This window comes from Calliphora vicina, chromosome 4, assembly GCF_958450345.1.
Source record: "Calliphora vicina chromosome 4, idCalVici1.1, whole genome shotgun sequence".
Classification (NCBI taxonomy): Eukaryota; Metazoa; Arthropoda; class Insecta; order Diptera; family Calliphoridae; genus Calliphora; species Calliphora vicina.
In genome coordinates this window covers 65,864,261-65,885,904 of record NC_088783.1, presented here as the reverse complement: position 1 = coordinate 65,885,904, position 21,644 = coordinate 65,864,261, and the positions used below count along the sequence as shown (strand labels likewise).

Below are 21,644 nucleotides of genomic sequence, written 5' to 3'. Positions count from 1 at the left end.
AGACTAAGTATAAGGCAAAACTTCCCAAACTCTTCTTTTTAACAGGTATTGCAACATGTGGACGAAATGCAATATAACGGTTTCATGTCAGGCCACATATTCTGGGCGTTTTTCCTCCAATGCTTGTTTCAAATTAATCAGTTGCATTCGGTACAGGTTTCCTGTGATAGTTCATTAGCTCATAACGGATAGCACCCTTTTGTTCCCACCAAATACAGACCATTACCGTAACGTCATGGGTATTTGGCTTTGATGTCGATTCGGCTGGTTGGCCGGGCTTCACATACAATCTCTTATGCTTCGGATTATCGTAATAAACCCAAAAGAACTGACTCTGTTCTGACTCTGGCACCGATCGAAATAAATAGTGGTCAGACGGGGCAAGGTCTAGTCTATAAGGCGGGTAAGGCAATACGTCTCATGTCTGGCCGCATATTATGGGCGTTTTTAGGCCAATGATCACTTCAAGGGAATCCGTTGAATTCGGTGATGGTCTGGCCAGATTTCAGCAGCTCATAATAGATAGTAAACTTTTGTTCCCACCAAATACTTACAATTACTTTAGCGCCAAGAATATTTGGCTTTGGTGTCGATTCGGCTGGTTGTCCGGGCTTCATTTACGATCTCCTACGCTTTGGGTTATCGTAATGTATCAATTTTTCATCTCAGTTAATGATTCGGTGCAAAAATGAGTTTCTTTTATAGCAGACACACAAAATCGTCTTTCAAGGTCTCTCAGCTTCAATTCGTATGGTAACCAATTTCCCTGTTTTTGGTTGAAACTTGCTGCTTGCAAACGTTTCGAAATTGCTGATTGAGTAGCTCCCAAAGGTTTTTTGAGCTCTTGTTGAGTTTCATGTAGTAATTCTTAGTCTACAAATTGCCTGGGCGATTGTTGTCTTCCGTGTCAAAATCACCACGTCTGAACCACACAAACCATCCCTCCCAAGGTGAAAAAAATTTACCATAAGCTTCGGTCAGCCATCGGTGTGCGTTAGCGTCTCTTTCTTTTTTCAAATTAAAGAAGTAAAGCAAAACTTAACGCACATGATGCTTTGTTGGCACAAAATTCGACATTTTCTAAGCAAAAAAATTTTTGTTGTTTACGATATTATGGTCAATAGCTAATTGAGAATAAATGACAGATATGTACCCTTCAAAATGATATATACGTTATTTAAAACAAAAACCGCGTACCAAAGATATGCTATCTATTGTAAATCCCACATTTTTAAGCCATAAACCCAATACTACTTGATGTTGTGACGATCAGCTCATAATTGCCCATAGATCTCTCTTAAAATCCACATCCGAGAATAACTAGAGGGAGGGATTTAGGGGTTGAAATTTTCTAGAAAATCTTATTTGTTGGTCAAAGATGTTTGGTGTTTGAATGGGCAAAATCGGTCCAACCAAAACAATTTAAAACAACTAAATTACGTGGAGAAATACAAAATTTACAACAAATTATTATTGCTATTAAAATAGGTTAAATCGTTAAAAATATTTGGATCATAATGTATGAATGAATAATGGTGGTGGGTATATAAGATTCGGCACAGACGAACATATCTCTCCTATTTGTTTTTTTCACTATAGAACTGTTCATGACTATTAAATTTTAAACGTTTAAACTAAATTATCTTAATTTTAGAAATCACTTACAAATTTCAAATAATTTCCATTCAAAATTTCTATTCAAATTTTATTTTATTTGTTTTGTTTTTTTTTTTATTTTTTGCTAATTGCAGGGTTCGCGTGTCAGCACCATTAATGACTGGCTGCAAATAAAAATCGGTGGCGATGAGGAGGTGAAAAAGAAAAAGAGAAAACAAAAATTGAATCGCATTAAATCAACCAAATACACATTCATCACATTTCTGCCACAAAATCTACTCGAGCAGTTTCGGCGAATAGCGAACTTTTATTTTTTAGTCATGACCATTATATCGCTATTAATTGGTGAGTACCACAGCACGAGTATAAATTCAAATTGATTTTTTAGTATCATTAATAGAAATTTATGAAAAAAAAAATAAAAATTTTGTTGCTAATAAATTGAATTAAGGTGAAGAGTTCTACTATTATCAATATAAAAATAGAAAATATGCAATGTTGTTGATTTGTAGAGTTCAGAAGATTTTGTTAGCAGCCTAATGCTCTTGGTATAACCTTTGTAATTAGTAGAGATATTAGGAAATATATTGGTAATTGAGTAGAAAAATTGTCAAAAAAGCCAAAAAAAAAATCTTAAAATTACACTTAAGCCATTTTGCAGGCAAGATGATGATATTTGATATTTAATAATTTTTATTAGAAGGCGCCATTGTAAATAATACATATTACAATTTTATGCACAGACTTTACATATACTAATTAGTAAGCGCCATTGTAATTAATTTTTTAATCAATTAAAACTTGGTCACTTTTGTTTTTTTTACAATTTAACAAAATGCTCTAAATTGTTACAGTCAATATTTTTCTGTTTATAAAATAAACATAGATGTCAATAACGTTTTCCAAAAACAGTTTATTCCTATTAATTAAAATGAGCTATCGATTAGGAAAATAAATTATTAGTAACGTTCTAGAGAGAAAGAGTGAACAGCCCACAATTAGATCATATTATTTATGGCTCTCTATTGAGAGCAATTACTCTTTAAGTAGAATATCATTGCATCGAGTTAACTTTCTTCAAAAATTGTGAATTCGATTTCGATTGCTATCGACTACAATCCTAGACATTTAGAAAAATTTGTTTAAAGTTACCTAAAATCTTAAAAATATAATTACGCCTCCTTATTGATATACAATTTGTAATAAATTCAAAGTTTATAAAATAAAATCTTGATAAAAATGTTGTTTTCTAAACCTTGGTATAGGGAAGGTAAGCGAACTCATGCCGCAATTGGTTCCTCAGTGGTAGGGACCGCTGTTAATTCAAATACTTTGCATGAGAGGGACATGTCGTCAAATTTAACATGGCGCACAGTGTTATAAAAAACAAGTAAGGGAGCTATATTCGGCTGTGCCGAATCTTATAACTCTTCAAAATAAAAATTTTAAATATTTTTAGGTAAACAAAATTTATTTTTTAATTTAATTAATTTTTTGTAAAAAAAAATTTTGAATTTGAAATTTTTTTTGGTTTTTTCTATTTTTTTTTTTAATTTTAAAAATAGTTTTTTTGTTTTTTTAATTTTTTTTTTAATATTTAGCGAAAAAAAAATTTTGAAGAAAAAAAATTGAGTTAAAAAATATTTTTCCGATTTTGACCCAACTTACTATGGTTTTATTGCGTCTTGCAAAGGTCTTTGAAATATCTATCATTAGATATCCATATTGTCTATATTAATGACTTAGTAATCCATATATAGGTCAAAATACGTCAAAAATCGAGGTTATCCTGGTTTTTTCCTTATTTGTGTACCGATTTTGCAGATTTTAAATAGCAAACTTCTCGAAAGCATGTCTGACAGAATTATTGAAGATTTGGATCCCGAAGATATCTGGGGTCTTCAGAAAATTGATTTCAACAGACAGACGGACGAACATGGCTTAATCGACTCCGCTATCTATAAGAATTCAAAATGTATATACTTTATAGGTTCCCCAAAGCAGGTCACCTCGGGTATATACAATTTTTAAAACAGAGATATTTCTTCGGTTGTGTGATTTCAAAAACTACATACATATGTATAATCCTCAGCACTACAAAATCCTTTTCGGGGCTATCAATTATCTCTTATAGATTACGAGAAATTCGCATTAGAAAATTTAATTTTCAACATTTTTCCCACCCTACTCCAGTTTTTTGATAACAGAGAATCCAAATATTTCCCGATGTTCTCCTGGTTGCTATTCTAATAACAAATCTATATGACAAATAAAAATTGTTTTCGTTGATTTTTCACTATTTTTTTGGAAAAAAGGTACCTTTGTTCTTTTTTAATTTTATAAAAACGGTCTAAGAAGATTTATAAGGAATATATACTTTTTGAAAAACTAACTTAAAAAGCTAACTTTATACATGAGAAATATTTATCATAACAATTAATGACGTTTGTTGTCCAGACAAAGTTGTCTGACCAAGAGCATTAACAATTTTCTCAAAACGAAGCAATAAAACTACTGATAATTTTTTACCTTGATAACCATTTTGATGTTTATCATAATAAAAAATGATCAGGTAAGACAGGGGGTTATAGATGTTTTTTATCATATTTTTCAAAAAAGTATTCCATGAATTTTTTCATTGTCAAAAGTTATATATATCTGTGAAAAATAGACAAAATCCCCTATCCGTTGATATATAACGTGCCTTATGTTTTTACGTTGCAAATTAGGGAAAACCTAACATCTCGCAGATGTCGATCAAATTTGACTCGTGTTTTTTTTCGATCCTAGGACGAATACTATTGAAACTGTCTGATCGGTTCATTATTTCACTTAGCTCCCATACAAATGTCCTGCCGAAGTAGGATTTTATCGGTCATAAATATTTAATTCATATAATTTTACATACACTGAAGTCATGTAACCTAATTTTATGCTGATCGGACCATAATTAGTCATAGCTCCCATATAAGGGCCACTTCCGAAAATCACTTTAATGTTTGTATTTTATTTACAATATTCAGATACAATATATTCTTTAAGCCTAGTCTAGCTTGACTGCGGAGATATTAATTCATAGAATAAAAATAAGTTTCATATAGACATAAATCACACGACCTAATTTCATGGCGATCGGTTCATAATTGCTCTTAGCTCTCATATAAACCCACTTTCGAAAATCGCTAACGAAAATAAATTATTGAAATTTTAAAAGACAAATATTTTTGCTCATTTACTCAGTGAAGCCCTACACTGAGTAAATGACCGACCATACTTTCTTACATATTTTTTTAATACATTAAATGTAGATTTTTTTTGCCCATGGCCAAGGTTACCATATTTATATAAAGAAGTCCTACTCGCGCAACTACTTGCCATACAAAGTATATTTCATATGTAAGTAGTAGTTCATATCATATGTAAGTTAATGGATGTCATATTTAGTTTAGCATTGCATTTGCTACACAGTTGTCCCGGCTGTCCCGATTCATAAATATGCTTCACAAAATAATTAATAAAATACAGTTTTTATTAAATATTTTTGGTGAATAAAATTTACCCCTTGTCGTTGGCAAGGTATTCGAAATTCCTTCCATTTCATATCCATATCGTCTAAGTACTTGAGATATAGGTAAAATAAATCATTGTATTGTGGTTTTTTGATTATATCTCATCCATTTAAAAACCGATTTTCACGATTTTAAATAGCAACCAATCCAGAACTATACCAGATATATTGATATATCAATAACGTTTGTAAGTTATTTACGGGCTACGGAAAGTTGATTTCAATAGACAGACAAACCACTCATGGTTAAAGATATAAAAATGTTTGAGAAGAGGAATGTAAAATTCATTTTGTAAATTTTAGGTTTAACTTTAGTTTTTTATATAATATAACTACTTAAAAATGTAGAGTATCTTGGACTAGTAGAGGTTTGAAACACACCTAAACAATAAAATTTACATTTAAGTGTAAATTTAATTTGAACTTTTAACGTTAAAGAATGATTAAGTAGTACTCTTATGAATAACGTTAAAAAATAATATAAAATAAAAATGTTATGAGTAGTATAGAAATAAACTTCCTACATGGTAGTCAAGTGTTAATATCTCAAGTATTAGACACTTAAATAATAATTGGATGTCTACAAAAGTATGAAAATTATAAATAGTTGGTGTAATTGAAACTGTATGAATCCCTACTAACTATTCATTGATGATCATCCAGAATATCTAATATCTATTCTTTTGTATCAAATTTACCTGCTTTAATATCAAATGAGAATAATTTGTAACTCGCGATTTTTAAAAATTATGATACCAATATAAAGCCCTATAAATTGGTTTTAGGATCTAGGCATTATATGGGAGCCAAGTGATCATTACAAGATTTTGCTGAAAGACTTATGTATATATCGAAATTAATATTAAATTTAATGAGGGCAAAGGCACTATTCCGGGAAGACATTTAACAACATTGTGTCAATTGAAGATTATGACCGAGGTAAAGATCGAGACTATGTGAAATGTCATTAAGATATCTCAAATCGTTCAAGAGCTATCGAATTATTTCCAAAATAAAAAAGTTTCTAAACCACTGTGCAACATTTAAATCAAACAATTTTATTATTTTCTTTAAGTTGACATTCATATTTCAATTATGTTTGTTTTCAGTTTATTTATTGCTTGTTATTTGTTGCTCTTATTAATCTCTTAGAAATCGTGACAAATTGTGGGATCTAGCTTTTGTGTGGGATTCGTAATTAATTTGTTTTATAAACAATTGTTTTTATTCAAATGCGGATAACAACACTAATAATTGGATTTAACAATGTAATTTGATCATTCGCATTGAATTTGGACTATAATTCATAAATTATATACGTTCGTTGGGTTAATTGTTAATTATTTAGGAAGCATAAAGTTAAATGGGAAAAAATGAAGTAATAATTAAGCAAATAAATGATTAAAAATAATTAATTTACTTAAAACTAGATTCCTAAATTAGAAGCATAAATGTCTCCCTTATTTTTTCTTTGCAGAAGCTGGAACAGTTTGATTTTGAACCAAAAGAGAAAATTCAAATATTTGGATAATAAAATAATTCATGTATGCATAAAGAATCATCATATAGTAGTTTTTAAACCCCAAATATTTGGATAAACTTACAATAGTAACCAATAATCGATGAATATCAAAGTAAAACATCATAGGAAATACCAGAATATTCGGTACAAATTAACGAATAATCGATCAAATTTTAGATGGTTTGCAATCAACTTGCTAAAGAGCTAGAATTTGATTATATTTTTTCTAATTTAGGAATTCGAATAATTGAATCAAGATTTAATAAAAGATCAAGATCTTTATGTAGTTAAATTTTAGCTTCAATCATAGGTCTTTATGTACTTCAATTTTAGCATAAATCATAGGTTTTTATGTAGTTCAATTTTAGATTCAATCGCAGGTCTTTATGAAGTTAAACTTTAGCTTCAATCGTAGGTCTTTATGTTGATAAATTTTAGCTTCAAACATAGGTTTTCATGTAGTTCAATTTTAACTTCAATCGCAGGTCTTTATATAGTTAAATTTTAGCTTCAACATTAGGTCTTTATGTAATTCAATTTTAGCTTCAATCATAGGTCTTTTTGTTGATCAATTTTAGCTTCAATCGTAGGTCTTTATGTTGATAAATTTTAGCTTCAATCGTGGGTCTTTATGTTGATAAATTTTAGCTTCAATCGTAGGTCTTTATGTTGATCAAGTTTAGCTTCAATCGTGGGCCTTTATGTCGATCATTTTTAGCTTCAATCGTAGGTCATTATGTTGATAAATTTTAGCATCAATCGTGGGTCTTTATGTTGATAAATTTTAGTTTCAATCGTAGGTCTTTATGTTGATCAATTTTAGCTTCAATCGTGGGTCTTTATGTTGATCAAGATTAGCTTCAATCGTGGGTCTTTATGTTGATCAAGATTAGCTTCAATCGTTGGTCTTTATGTCGATCAATTTTAGCTTAAATCGTAGGTCTTTTTGTAGTTAAATTTTAGCTTCAACATTAGGTCTTTATGTAGTTCAATTTTAGCTTCAATCATAGGTTTTCATGTAGTTTAATTTAAGCTTCAGTCGAAGGTCTTTAAGTAGTTCAATTTTACCTTCAATCATATTTCTTTATATAGTTCAATTTTAGTTTCAATCGCAGGTCTTTATGTAGCTCAATTTTAGCTTCAATCGTAGGTCTTTATATTGATCAATTTTAGTTCCAATCGTAGATCTTTGTGTTGATCAAGTTTTGCTTCAATCGTGGGTCTTTATGTTGATAAATTTTAGCTTCAATCGTAGGTCTTTATGTTGATCAATTTTAGCTTCAATCGTATATCTTTATGATGATCAAGTTTAGCTTCAATCGTGGGTCTTTATGTCGATCAATTTTAGCTTAAATCGTGGGTCTTTATGTTGATCAATTTTGCTTCAATCATAGGTCTTTATGTTGATCAATTTTAGCTTCAATCGTAGGTCTTTTTGTTGATCAATTTTAGCTTCAATCGTAGGTCTTTATGTTGATCAATTCTAGATTCAATCGTAGGTCTTTTTGTTCATCAGTTTTAGCTTCAATCGTAGGTCTTTATATAGTTCAATTTTAGTTTCAATCGCAGGTCTTTATGTTGATCAATTTTAGCTTCAATCGTAGGTCTTTATATTGATCAATTTTACTTCCAATCGTAGATCTTTATGTTGATCAAGTTTAGCTTCAATCGTGAATCTTTATGTCAATCAATTTTAGCTTCAATCGTAGGTCTTTATGTTGATAAATTTTAGCTTCAATCATAGGTCTTTATGTTGATCAATTTTGCTTCAATCATAGGTCTTTATGTAGATCAATTTTAGCTTCAATCGTAGGTCCTTTTGTTGATCAATTTTAGCTTCAATCGTAGGTCTTTATGTTGATCAATTCTAGATTCAATCGTAGGTCTTTTTGTTCATCAGTTTTAGCTTCAATCGTAGGTCTTTATGTAGTTCAATTTTAGTTTCAATCGTAGGTCTTTATGTTGATCAATTTTGCTTCAATCATAGGTCTTTATGTTGATCAATTTTAGCTTCAATCGTAGGTCTTTTTGTTGATCAATTTTAGCTTCAATCGTAGGTCTTTATGTTGATCAATTCTAGATTCAATCGTAGGTCTTTTTGTTCATCAGTTTTAGCTTCAATCGTAGGTCTTTATATAGTTCAATTTTAGTTTCAATCGCAGGTCCTTATGTAGCTCAATTTTAGCTTCAATCGTAGGTCTTTATATTGATCAATTTTACTTCCAATCGTAGATCTTTATGTTGATCAAGTTTAGCTTCAATCGTGAATCTTTATGTCAATCAATTTTGCTTCAATCATAGGTCTTTATGTTGATCAATTTTAGCTTCAATCGTAGGTCTTTTTGTTGATCAATTTTAGCTTCAATCGTAGGTCTTTATGTTGATCAATTCTAGATTCAATCGTAGGTCTTTTTGTTCATCAGTTTTAGCTTCAATCGTAGGTCTTTATGTAGTTCAATTTTAGTTTCAATCGTAGGTCTTTATGTTGATAAATCGTGGGTCTTTATGTTGATCAATTTTAGCTTCAATCGTAGGTCTTTATGTAGTTCAATTTTAGTTTCAATCGTAGGTCTTTATGTTGATAAATCGTGGGTCTTTATGTTGATCAATTTTAGCTTCAATCATAGGTCTTTATGTTGATCAATTTTAGGTCATTCCATAACTCAATTTTAGCTTCAATCATGGGTTTTCATGTAGTTCAATTGTAGCTCCAATCTTAGGTCTTTATGTTGTTAAATTTTAGCTTCAATCATTAGCCTTTATGTAGTTCAATTTTAGCTTCAATAGTAGGTATTTGCGTTGTTCAATTTTAGCTTCAATCATAGGTCTTTATCAGACCTGATCTTTATTATTTATTACGTTTATTTATATAAAAACTTAATAAACTACTTAATACCTTCCATAAATTTATAATTAAAATGTAATCTTTTTACAGACAGTCCCGTATCACCAATGACATCACTACTACCACTAGTATTTGTAATAGCTGTAACGGCCGCTAAACAAGGTTATGAAGACGTTTTGCGCTTTAAAACTGATAATATAGTCAATTGTTCGCCAGGTGAGCAAATCAACTAAACCAAAAATAACACAATAACCAATAAATGTTTAACGTTCGATTTTCAGTAACCGTTATACGTAACGGTGTGGAAGAACATATAGAATCCCAGTATGTAGCTCCCGGAGATCTGGTGCTGGTCGAAAGGGATTGTGATGTACCCTGTGATTTGGTGCTGATACGTTCCTCGGATCCTCATGGCAAATGTTTTATAACCACCGCCAATTTGGATGGTGAATCCAATTTAAAAACTTTAATGGTGCCCAGAGAACTGCCCATGGTGGAATTGGATAAAATGCATAAATTGGGTGTTATCGAGTGCGAAAGTCCCAAGACTGATTTGTATAGTTTTAATGGTAAAATAGAATTGTCTGGGTCAGAGGGTAAAGTTTTGCCTTTGACAGCAGAGAATGTATTGTTAAGGGGTTCGCGTGTAAAAAATACCGAATGTGTTATCGGCTGTGCCGTTTACACAGGCATGACTACAAAACTCCAGCTTAACTCTCGTCTAACACGCAATAAATCTGCTTCCAGTGAGGTCTATATTAATCGATTTTTAATCTTCATTTTGGTAGCCTTAATAGCCATAGTTACGATATTGTATTTCCTTAAAAGATACGATGAAATGTTTGTTATACCCCATTTGGCCTATTTGGGACCACCCGCCGATAGTTATAGTGTAAAGCAATTTCTACAAGATTATTTATCATTTTTGATATTATTCAATTATTTGATACCCATTTCATTGTATGTGACCATTGAAATGCATCGTGTTTTGGGCGGTTTGTTTATGGAATGGGATACTCAGCTGTATGATGAGGCTACCGATCAACCTTGTATTGTGAATACTTCGAATTTGAATGAGGAATTGGGTCAAATTAATATATTGTTTTCGGATAAGACGGGTACTTTGACCAAGAATGAAATGATATTCCAGCAGTGTTCGATAGCGGGCAGGAAGTATGTGTATAAGAAGACGAGATTGCAGGAGGAGGGTCAATCGTTTGAGGTGGATATCAATAAGTTTAATGTGAGTATATGATATAATAAAGCTTCTTTAAATGTTCCTTTATATGTATGTGTACCCAGGAAAATGAAAACAATCAGAACCACTTCAGATTCTTTGAAAACATCCATAGAATTATATTAACGGAAAAACAGATACCTTGAACTTTTTTCCATAAATGTTTCAAAAGGATTTTATGGTTAGCTTTATTAAAATCTAATCTAATACACGATACATAATTTCAAGTATCGAAAGGCAAGCATTTGCAAATATTTCCTTAACATAAATAAACATTGATAAAAGATCTACACAATTTTTCATTGAAATTGAGAACATTATACATGATATTGAGAAAATTCCAACTGAAATTGAGAAATTCCATTTTAAGTTGAGAAAATTCCAAATAAAATTGAGAATTTCCATTTTAAATTGAGAAAATTCCAAATGAAATTGAGAATTTATATTTTAAATTGAGATAATTCCAAATAAAGTTGAGAAATTCCATTTCAAATTGAGAAAATTCCAAATGAAATTGAGAATTTCAATATGAAATTGAGAAAATTCCAAATGAAATTGAGAAATTCCATTTCAAATTGAGAAAATTCCAATTGAAATTGAGAATTTCCATTTGAAATTTAGAAAATTCCAAATGAAATTGGGAAAATTCTAATTGAAATTAAGAAAATTCCAAATGAAATTGAGAAAATTTTATTTTACTCTACATAAATAAATATATTATACATTAAACAAAAAATATATGTACACAGTCTTATTTACCAATAGGCATATCTTGCAATTCCAAAGCGCATTGGTGGAACGATGCTCAGTGGTATGAGAATAAAAAAGAGGGATATAAATCTGTAACTTCTAAACCCGTCGGATTTGAATTAAATTTCACATGCGCAAAGGGGAAGTGTTTTTGAGATTAATTTTTGAATCTGGACCTTATGGACCAGGGGACACCTCGGGTATGCTCAATTTTAAAAATGATCCTATTTCTTCGTTTGTGTTCCGATTTCAAAAAAATTGCATATATAAATCTCCTCATCGAGCACTACATAAAACTTCGTAGTAACTATCAATTATCTCTTATAGCTTAGGAGATATTCGCATTTGAAAATAAAATTTTCAACATTTTTACCCACCCTACTGCAGTTTTTTGATGACCGCGGTTCCAAATATTTCCAGATTTTCTCCAATTTTCCTTTATAGGATTAATAACAGATGTATATGTATATCAAATAAAGGATCATGACTGAGTCCAAAAATACTTTTATTCTTTTTAAGTTATCTAAAAAATTTCTAAAAGGCTGTATAATGAATTTGTACTTTTTGAAAAGCTAACTTTAAATAAAATATTTTAAATGAAAAAAAATTTATAATTTTTGATACCGTGGGACCAGGTCCATTCAAAAAACGCCTATTTTTTATGTAAAATTCAACCTTAGTGCAAAAATTCTCAAATCGAGATTCTACATATGTATTTTTTTGGAAATCGGAACACAAACGAAGAAATAGGATCATTTTTAAAATTTACCATACCCGAGGTGTCCTACTTTGGGGACCCATGAGGTCCAGATTAGACTCAAAAACACTTCCCCTTTGCGCACGTGAAATTTCATTCAAATCGGACTAAGGGTTTAGAAGTTACAGATTTATTTCCCTCTTTTTTTTCTCATACCACGGTGCGATGTTGTATAGCTCTACTGCAGTCTCCAGTAGTTATACAGGACTTCTTGAATATATAAAATCCTCTGCTCTCCTACATTAGGAGGATTTACGGTTGGTATATTCATCTTTGACTTCACAATATTTTTGATTTTGGACCAAATAATTTCAATACGGTTAAGCATTGGTGAATAGGGACTCAATGGTAAAAGTGTTGCTGAAGAGTTGTCGAAAATTTCACGGAAACGATTGTGGCAAGGGGCATTGTCACATACCAAAACGAGTTCAGATAACTGATTACCCAACTCTTGCTATCAACACTTTTGACCCATTCGTTTGCTCTTTCGGCAGTGAACGAACCTCTGCGACTATCCATTTGAATAATGTCTGCGGTACCAATTGCACCTATCAGGTGGATGTTTCGAGTCACGGGAAGTAGGTATCGAAAGAACTGTTCGGGGACCAACACGAGACCAGCCATGTTTTCTACTACAAAATAAATTGAAATTGTTCTCTCTATCCAGACAACCACTTCTTTCCACATCTGATATAATCGTTAATTTTGTTTTTTTAGTTTAAAATAATTTATATAATGTTTCTCAATTTTATTTAGAATTTTCCCAATTTCATTTACAATTTTCTCAATTTCAATTGGAATTTTCCAAATTTCATTTGTAATTTTCTAAATTTCAATTTGAATTTCTCAACTTCATTTAGAATTTTCTTTATTTAAAATGGAAATTCTCAATTTCATTTGGAATTTTTTCAATTTCAATTTAAAATTCTCAATTTCATTTGGAATTTTCTCATTGATTAGAAAACTGTTTCCGCTTCTCCTTGATTCTTCCACAGAACTTGTCCCGAAAGAGAATATTTCAAAAAAATCATTGCTCGCTAGTTCTAAAACTAATGCCGATTTTCCAAGGATACTTTTGCTAATTAACTTTTCATTTTTATTTTCTCTCCTCCAGAAAGACCAAAAAAACTTCTTTCAAGCTTTAACCATTTGCCATACCGTACAAGTGGCTGGTGATATGAATAGCAATAATGGTGATAAGCAACCTGATAATAGCACAGATCCTGAAGCTAAGACACCTACTGCTCCCCCCGCAGCAGGTGCTAGTGCTTTGTCTAAAATGTATTCAATTTCCGACATAACTGAAGAAAGTCACAATTCTAGTCAACAAAGTGATGTCAATGCTATGGAGACATCTCTGTCCACAGATCCTAATGGTAGTCCCACGGTTAATCCCTCAATACAAGTTACCTCGGATGTTAATCCTTTGCTGGATGATAAAGTCGAAAGACGTAAAAGGCCACAAATTGTTAAGAGAAGTCCTAATTTTACCAGAGCCAATACCCGGGTACATCCCATGTCCATGCCTCCTCAGGGCATGGAAATGGTAAATGGTGTGGGCGGAGCTGGGGTGAATGCTGAAGGCAGACAGGTTATGTTTCCCAGCTCCTTGCAAAGTATACCCACTGGCAGACCTTTGTCTATGCAATTTAAACGTTCTACCTCTGAAATGGATTTGCCAGAATATGGTGGTGCTAATAGTGGTGGGGGTGGCATGGGAGGTGTGGGTGCTTTGGGTCATAGAAGATCTCAATCATATGGAGCTCCTGGAGCTTATATAACACAAACAGGTAGTAAATACAAATAACAATTTAATTCCTTGAAATAAAGTAATTTGTTTTTAATTTAAGCCAATACACCCGGAGTTGTATATCGCACTAGCAGTACAGCTTCTAGGGAATCCTATGCGGCCCCAAATTTCCAAAGACAACCCACCATACTCATAAGAGCAGAGTCCATGAGAAGGAAAAATGAAATCGAGCAAGTTGTACAGTAAGTTTTAAAATTAAAAATAAATTATTTAAAAAAAATAATATTGGATTTCTTTTAAGCACTTTAGATTATCAGGCTTCCAGTCCCGATGAAAAGGCCTTGGTGGAGGCCTGTGCCCATTTAGGTCTTGTTTATATAGGTGATGATGATGAGGTGTTGAAAATACGTGTCACTCCACCCCACATGGACTATTCACGGCCCTTTAGTGTGGGCAAGGTTAACGAAATGAATTTCGATCGTTTACATGTTTTAGAGTTCACCTCCGATCGCAAACGAATGAGTGTGATAATCAAGGATGAAAATGGTACTAAATGGATTTACACAAAAGGTGCTGAAAGTTATGTATTTCCTTTGTGCAGCAATAACTCTAGAGATTTGGTGGCAAAAACCGATGCTCATATAAGTGATTTTGCGCGCATGGGTTTGAGAACTTTGGCCATAGCGAGAAGAAAGATTGGAGCCGAAGAGTACAGAGAGTTTTTGGTGGAGCTGAATGAGGCTAATAGCTCGTTGGAGAATCGCAAGGAGTTGAGCGAAAAGTGTTATTCGAAAATTGAGAGTAGTAAGTTTAAGAAATGAGAAACAATAATAAAGAGAGCATAGAAAACTGATGTTTTGTTTTTCCATAGATCTGGATTTGTTGGGTGCTACTGCTGTGGAGGATGCCTTGCAGGATGATGTGGCTGATACTTTGATTTCTTTGCAAAAAGCTGGCATAAAAATCTGGGTTTTAACGGGAGACAAGGTAGAAACTGCCTTAAATATAGCTTTATCATGCGGTCATATACCTCAAAATGCCTTTAAATACTTCATCATTGAATGCTCACGCAAAGAAGATATGCTGACTCATTTAAATGCTCTCGATAGAGAAATTATCTTTGGCATGGGCCGTGAATGTGCTCTGCTTATTGATGGCAAAAGTCTGGCGGTAGCTTTGGCTGAAACACCCAATGAATTCCGTGATGTGGCCATCAAATGTACGGCTGTATTGTGTTGCCGCCTGAGTCCCTTGCAAAAGAGTGAAGTGGTCTCCCTGATCAAGACAGCGCCACAAAACTACAATACAGCGGCCATTGGTGATGGCGCCAATGATGTCAGCATGATACAAGAGGCTCATGTGGGTATTGGCATAATGGGTAAGGAAGGTCGTCAGGCGGCCCGTTGTGCAGATTTTGCTTTTGCAAAATTTTGTTTGCTAAAGCGACTGTTGCTGGTTCATGGTCACTATCATACGTCGCGTTTGTCTCTGCTGGTTTTGTATTTCTTCTACAAGAATATCTTCTTTATGGGTATTATGTTCCTATTTCAATTTCATACGCTATTCTCGTCTTCATCGGTCTACGATTCATTATTTTTGACTCTATACAATGTGATATATACTTCGTTGCCGATTTTCTTTATATCGCTAACGGAGAAACCCTATACAGAAGAGACTTTAATGAGGTATGGACAATTTACAATAGTTTAAAAAAAAATAATATCTATAACTAAACTAAATAAATTGTTTTTCTAGGGAACCCGAACTTTACAAGAAAAACACCGACAACAAACAGCTACACTGGCCCTTCTTCATGGGCTGGACCCTTAATGCCGTTTATCATACCCTGATCTGTTTCTATTTTGCCTTCTTTGTATTCTCCACCAATGATGTCATTTTAAATGTGGGACAAACTGCAGAATTTTCCTGTTTTGGCACTTTGCTCATACAGCTAGTGGTGATAGTAGGAAATTTGAAATTATGGCTGGAATCCAAATATCTAAGCTACTGGTATATAGTCACCATTGTGGGCTCAATATTAGCATTTATGATTACCACTGTCATCTACAATGTTATCGATTTGTAAGTATTACTTACTACTTGTAAAACATATTTTTCAATATTTTATATATCATTATAGCCACTACGACACCGATATCTATTGGGCCTACAACAAACTGCTCAGCTCTATACCCGTTTGGCTGTTTTGCATTATCACCACTGTTGCCTGTTTGCTGCCCGATTTTACCTATCGCATGGCCAAGAGAGGCTTAAATCTACCCAAACACAGCTTCTTTCCGGGTAGAGAACGTTTACGTTTATTGCAAATGCGACGTAAAGTTGAATCGACTCATTTATAATGCGGTCAACGAGAAAAGGAAGAGAGATAGATAGTATTGAATTTTAACTGTTATTTAGGTTTAAGACATTCTATTTTTTTATTATTTATAGATCATCTGTTATTTTAAGTTCTTTGTATTGTATTTTATTTAGCGTGTAAGTGCTAAAGAAATTGTCCAGTGCCAAAAAATAGTTTTTAAGAATTTTTATTAATTTATTTTATACCATGACAACAAAGTGCTGTAAATAAAGATCCATTTCAAAAAAAAAAATAAAAAGACAATCTTGAAAAGATAAAATATGAAATGCTTTTAATTGAATTGTCTCCAGATTCTTTATAATAGAAAAATCGAATACCATTCGAAAAAGAAAAAGTAAGAGTCAACTGTGTCGAATCTTATATAATTGTCCAAAAAAATGTTTTGAAAAAAGTACCAAACTGTAATTAGTAAAGGCTTACGATTGAAGCTAAAAATAACTATTACACAGGGCAACAAAATCGAAAAAATGTTAGAGGCTTTTTAAACCACTACACAATTTTGATATATTGTGGTTCCAGTAGTTCAAATATGGTCCAAATTTTAAATTCTATGGAGAAGTATTTTTTTTAATTTTTTTTTTCTAAAATTCAGAATTTTTGTAGATGTTTCTCCACATAATTTATGATAACTCAAAAAGGGTTAGTCCGATATTATTGAAGTAAACTTAAAAAAGTTCCGATTTACATAACCTTTTTTATATTGCGTTTTAATCGGCTCAGTAGTTTCGGAGTTATAATAACAAATTGCAGCAAAAAATATATTTTTTATGTGAAAATAGCAAATTTTTTTGTATTAAAAAAAAACACGAAAAATCGAAAACGGTAGAAATTGTTCAGGTTTATTGCTGTATCACAAACTTACATACAATAGCAACGGCCCCGTTCAATGTATGAATTGCCAAGAATATGGACACACCAAGGCATATTGCAAATTGCCACCAGTATGTGTCATTTGCGGGGAGTTGCATAACACATCCCAATGTAACAAATCTAAAGATGATCCTAAAATAAAAAAATGCAGCAATTGCGGAGGTAACCACACAGCAAACTACAGGGGTTGTCCTGTCTACTCAATTGTTAAAAAATCACAAAGCCAGAAACCAAAGATTTTCCCCGCTCAGCCATTAAATAACATCAATTTGAACTACCCCCCGTTGCAACAGACATATGACAACAATTTGGAATCATCAATTTGGATTTAGAAGAAAACACAGTACTATCGAACAAACCCATAGACTTGTAAATATGGTGAGAAAAGTGTTTGAGGAAAAGAAATACTGTTCTGCACTCTTCATCGACATCTCTCAAGCGTTTGATAAGGTATGGCATGCTGGATTAATATACAAATTGAGTCAAAATTTACCGGCAAACACACATAAGCTGTTGGAAAGCTATTTAACTGGTCGAACATTTAAGGTTAAAGAGGGAAACTTTTTAAGTACTGCACAACCCATTGAAGCTGGAGTCAGTATCCTGGGACCTTTTTTATATTTGATGTATTCGTCTGATATGCCAACTAACAATCGCACTCATACATCAACATTTGCTGATGATACTGCTATTCTAAGCATTCATGAAAACCCTCAAGAAGCGTCTCGTCACTTACAAAACCACATATTTGAATTAGAAAAATGGTTAAAACAATGGAAAATTAAAGTCAACGAGCAAAAATGTACACACATTACATTTACATTGCGTAGAGAATCATGCCCCCCTATTCATATCAATAACCAAACAATAATTCAACAATCGGAAGTGAAATACCTCGGAATACATCTCGATCGTCGCCTTACATGGAAAAGTCATATAGATGCAAAGTTGACTCAAATGAAATTGAAATCAATTCAAATTAATTGGCTTATTGGCAGAAACTCCACGCTTAGTTTAGATTGTAAACTTCTACTTTATAACATGATCATAAAACCGATATGGTGTTATGGCATACAGTTATGGGGCACGGCCTCAGCGTCAAATGTAGAAAAGATCCAAAGACGCCAAAACAAGTTTCTAAGAATGATCACAGTTGCCCCCTGGTATATCAAAAACGCGAATATACACAAAGATCTAAACGTGCCCATTGTAAAAACTGAAATCTCGAAAAACGTACAAAAATATTTAAAAAAACTTGAAGTTCACCCAAACCCGCTGGCCCGCAACATATTAGATAACCGTGGCCACACTCGATTAAGAAGGAGGGACACAGCAGACCTAATCTAGAAGGAAGAATGCCAATTTAACCAAAACAACCATGAACACAAAATTTTTTCGTCCGGCACTGGCTGGACTAATTAAATAATAATATTAGATATAAGATTTGAACCACTTATTGTTAGTTCATTAAATAATGAAGATACAATAAATAAATGATGAAAAAAAAAAAAAAAAAAAAAAAAAAAAAATAGCAACAAAATGGGATATCGATCATAAAAATCGATTGATTATGGGCCTTTTCGGAAATGCATCACTGCGCTGCATCTGATGCGCGGTACATTCTAAAATGCAAAAGTTGCCAACACTGCAAATGTCATGAGTTCTAAAAAGCAACAGTGAAACATATGATGTGCAAAAACCCATCAAACAAGCATCACAAAAATGGCTGATGCATTGTCTGCGCATCAGCATCAGCTGATTTGCATGAGCATCGCAAACTAATCACAGATGCGCATCAAATGCAGCGCAGTGATGCATTTCCGAAAAGGCCCTATTTTCGAATTTATTCACAATTAAGTAAATTCGCTAATTTCACAAAATTTTACTTTTTTGTTTGATATACATAAAATTGAGTAGTTTATAATCTTCTTTCGATTGATTGAATTTTGAAAACAATTTACCCATGCTATGTACTAATTTTCATATACAGTGCCGGTCAAAATAATAGCACCACAGAACCTTAAAGCAATCAACATGGAAAATATATTTATTTTCATAGTAATTTTAATTAAATATAATATAAGATCGTTAATTAATCTCTATTTATTCTATGAGTAAAGTTTTCTTTAAGAAAAATTAATCTTTCAATTAATTATATGGTATTTTTGAAAAATACCCAGATTGTGTGCAGTCTAAATAATAGCACCATTGTAAGAAATTGTCGAAAAAATATAGAATATTCATGATTTTGATTTAAGAAATCGCCATAATATTATAATTTGAACTAATTTATATCGAAATGAATAAATTAAAAACAAAAAAAATAATTTTACTTTTCTAATTTTTTAGTAACAAAAAAAATTATGATTTCTGAACATACAAATTAGCTTAATTCTGTAAAAAACTATTCATCGATATTTAGAAATGGTTTTAAAAAACATTGCGTTGAAATAAAAATATAAATTTTAGATTGCGAAACCGCTTGTCGCTTTTAATCTTAACACTCTTGGCCCACCGTTTCGAAAATCAGGCATTTATGTTCTGCACGGTGGTCAAAAGTGGCGACTAGTGTTGCAGTTATTCGCTGACCATTACAAGAACAAAATTTAAATTATTTAAATCCTAGAAAAGTTTTACCAATAACAATATAACATCCTCTATTAAAGGTAAAATTTCCAAAGTCACATTACCATTTTTCAACATTCAAGTACCAAAAAACTTCATGGTCAAATAATTTAACAAATTATATTGTTTGATATCAGACTTCTATAGAATTTCCTCCGAATCCAATTTCAACCAAAATCTAAGATAATATATGCATTAGGGTGGGTAAATTTTTTTGACTACTAAGCGTATAGCAAATTCCTAATCTACGGAAAATTCTAAGAACTTTTCCAGAAGAAACCATGGTTCTAAAATGAAAATCGAGCTTCCGGTTTTTTACGAGAAGATTTGGAGCTCAAGACCTCTTTTGCTAGGAGACCTCGGGTATGTTCAATTTTAAAAATAATAATATTTCTTCGTTTGTGTTCCGACATCTCGTAGCTATCAATTATCTCTTATAGCGTAAGAGATATTGGCATTTGAATAATACATTTTTAACATTTTTACCCACCCTACTCCAGTTTTTTGATGACCGCGGTTTCAAATATTTTCCGATTTTCTCTATTTTTAATTTATAGGACTAACAAGAAATGTATATATAACATAAAGAAAAAATTTATTAAAAATAATGACTGAGTCCAAAGTTATGCTTAAATTTCAAAAAATTAAAAAAGGCGATTTTTCGTTATTTTTTTGGGAAAAAGGTGCTTTTATTCTTTTTAAGTTATCTAAAAAAATTTCTAAGAAGATGTATAAAGAATATATAGCTACGAGATGTTATATGTAGTACTCGACGAGAAGATTCTATATATATGTATGTAATCGGAACACAAACGAAGAAATATTATTATTTTTAAAATTGAACATACCCGAGGTCTCCTAGAAAAAGAGGTCTTGAGCTCCAAATCTTCTCGTAAAAAACCGGAAGCTCGATTTTGATTTTAGAATCATGGTTTCTTCTGAAAAAGTTCATAGAATTTTCCGTAGATTACGAATTTGCTATACGCTTTACCACGTTTTTTGGGCCCGAACAAATTGACCCACCCTAATATTCATCTTTTCTTACAAACACACAGATTTTAAAATTATAATTTGATCGTGGTTTTTCTACTATAACATTCGAATAATATATTGAATATGTGGAATAAATAATTCAATATTATAAGATAAAATGCTTAATAAATTAATCCTCAGATACTTTTACTTTTACTAATAACGTATTAAGAACGTTACAAACCAATAATTGTTACTATATTAAATTTTGTCCTGGTTAATTTTTGTTTATTTTAATCGATTTCTATCTTGGTGCTATTTTTTTGACTGTTGGATTTCGTTGGTAGTTATATATTATGTAGTTTTTCTTTAAAATTTGCATCTAATTTTAAAAATTATTTTTAATGTTTGAAAGTTTATTGAATTAAGCATAAATTACTACAAAAACAACAAAAATGAATTTAACAGTTTTTACGTAATATTATTATATAACAATATGAATGTCGTGGTGCTATTATTTTGACCGCAGCTGTATCGTCTTAATCGGATGAGGAATTTCGGAGTTATAATAACAAATTGAAGAAAAAAATATATTTTTTATGTGAAAATAGCATTTTCTACTTAGGTAAGTAAGCATGATGCATCAAATCTATATAGTGGTTAGTGAAGCCTTTTTTGCTGTTGACCTGTGTTATTGAATCTAAAACTAAACTTTAAATTACTCTCTAAAGACCAACGTTTGAAGTAAAAA

At 31.8% G+C, this 21,644-nt stretch overlaps 1 protein-coding gene across 3 annotated transcripts in view; it reads left to right on the top strand.

Moving 5' to 3' along the window:
• Positions 1-16,676, top strand: part of LOC135959093 (phospholipid-transporting ATPase IF) — a 58,414-nt gene extending 41,738 nt beyond the window's left edge. For all 3 annotated transcript variants that reach the window (XM_065510113.1, XM_065510112.1, XM_065510111.1), the window contains exons 2-10: positions 1,752-1,962; positions 9,643-9,768; positions 9,834-10,795; positions 13,411-14,086; positions 14,147-14,288; positions 14,348-14,850; positions 14,918-15,731; positions 15,802-16,128; positions 16,187-16,676. In XM_065510113.1, coding sequence (XP_065366185.1) covers positions 1,752-1,962; positions 9,643-9,768; positions 9,834-10,795; positions 13,411-14,086; positions 14,147-14,288; positions 14,348-14,850; positions 14,918-15,731; positions 15,802-16,128; positions 16,187-16,406 — 3,981 coding nt within the window. In that variant the 3' untranslated portion in view covers positions 16,407-16,676. The remainder of the gene's footprint in view (positions 1-1,751; positions 1,963-9,642; positions 9,769-9,833; positions 10,796-13,410; positions 14,087-14,146; positions 14,289-14,347; positions 14,851-14,917; positions 15,732-15,801; positions 16,129-16,186) is intronic.
• The last annotated feature ends 4,968 nt before the right edge of the window (positions 16,677-21,644 follow it).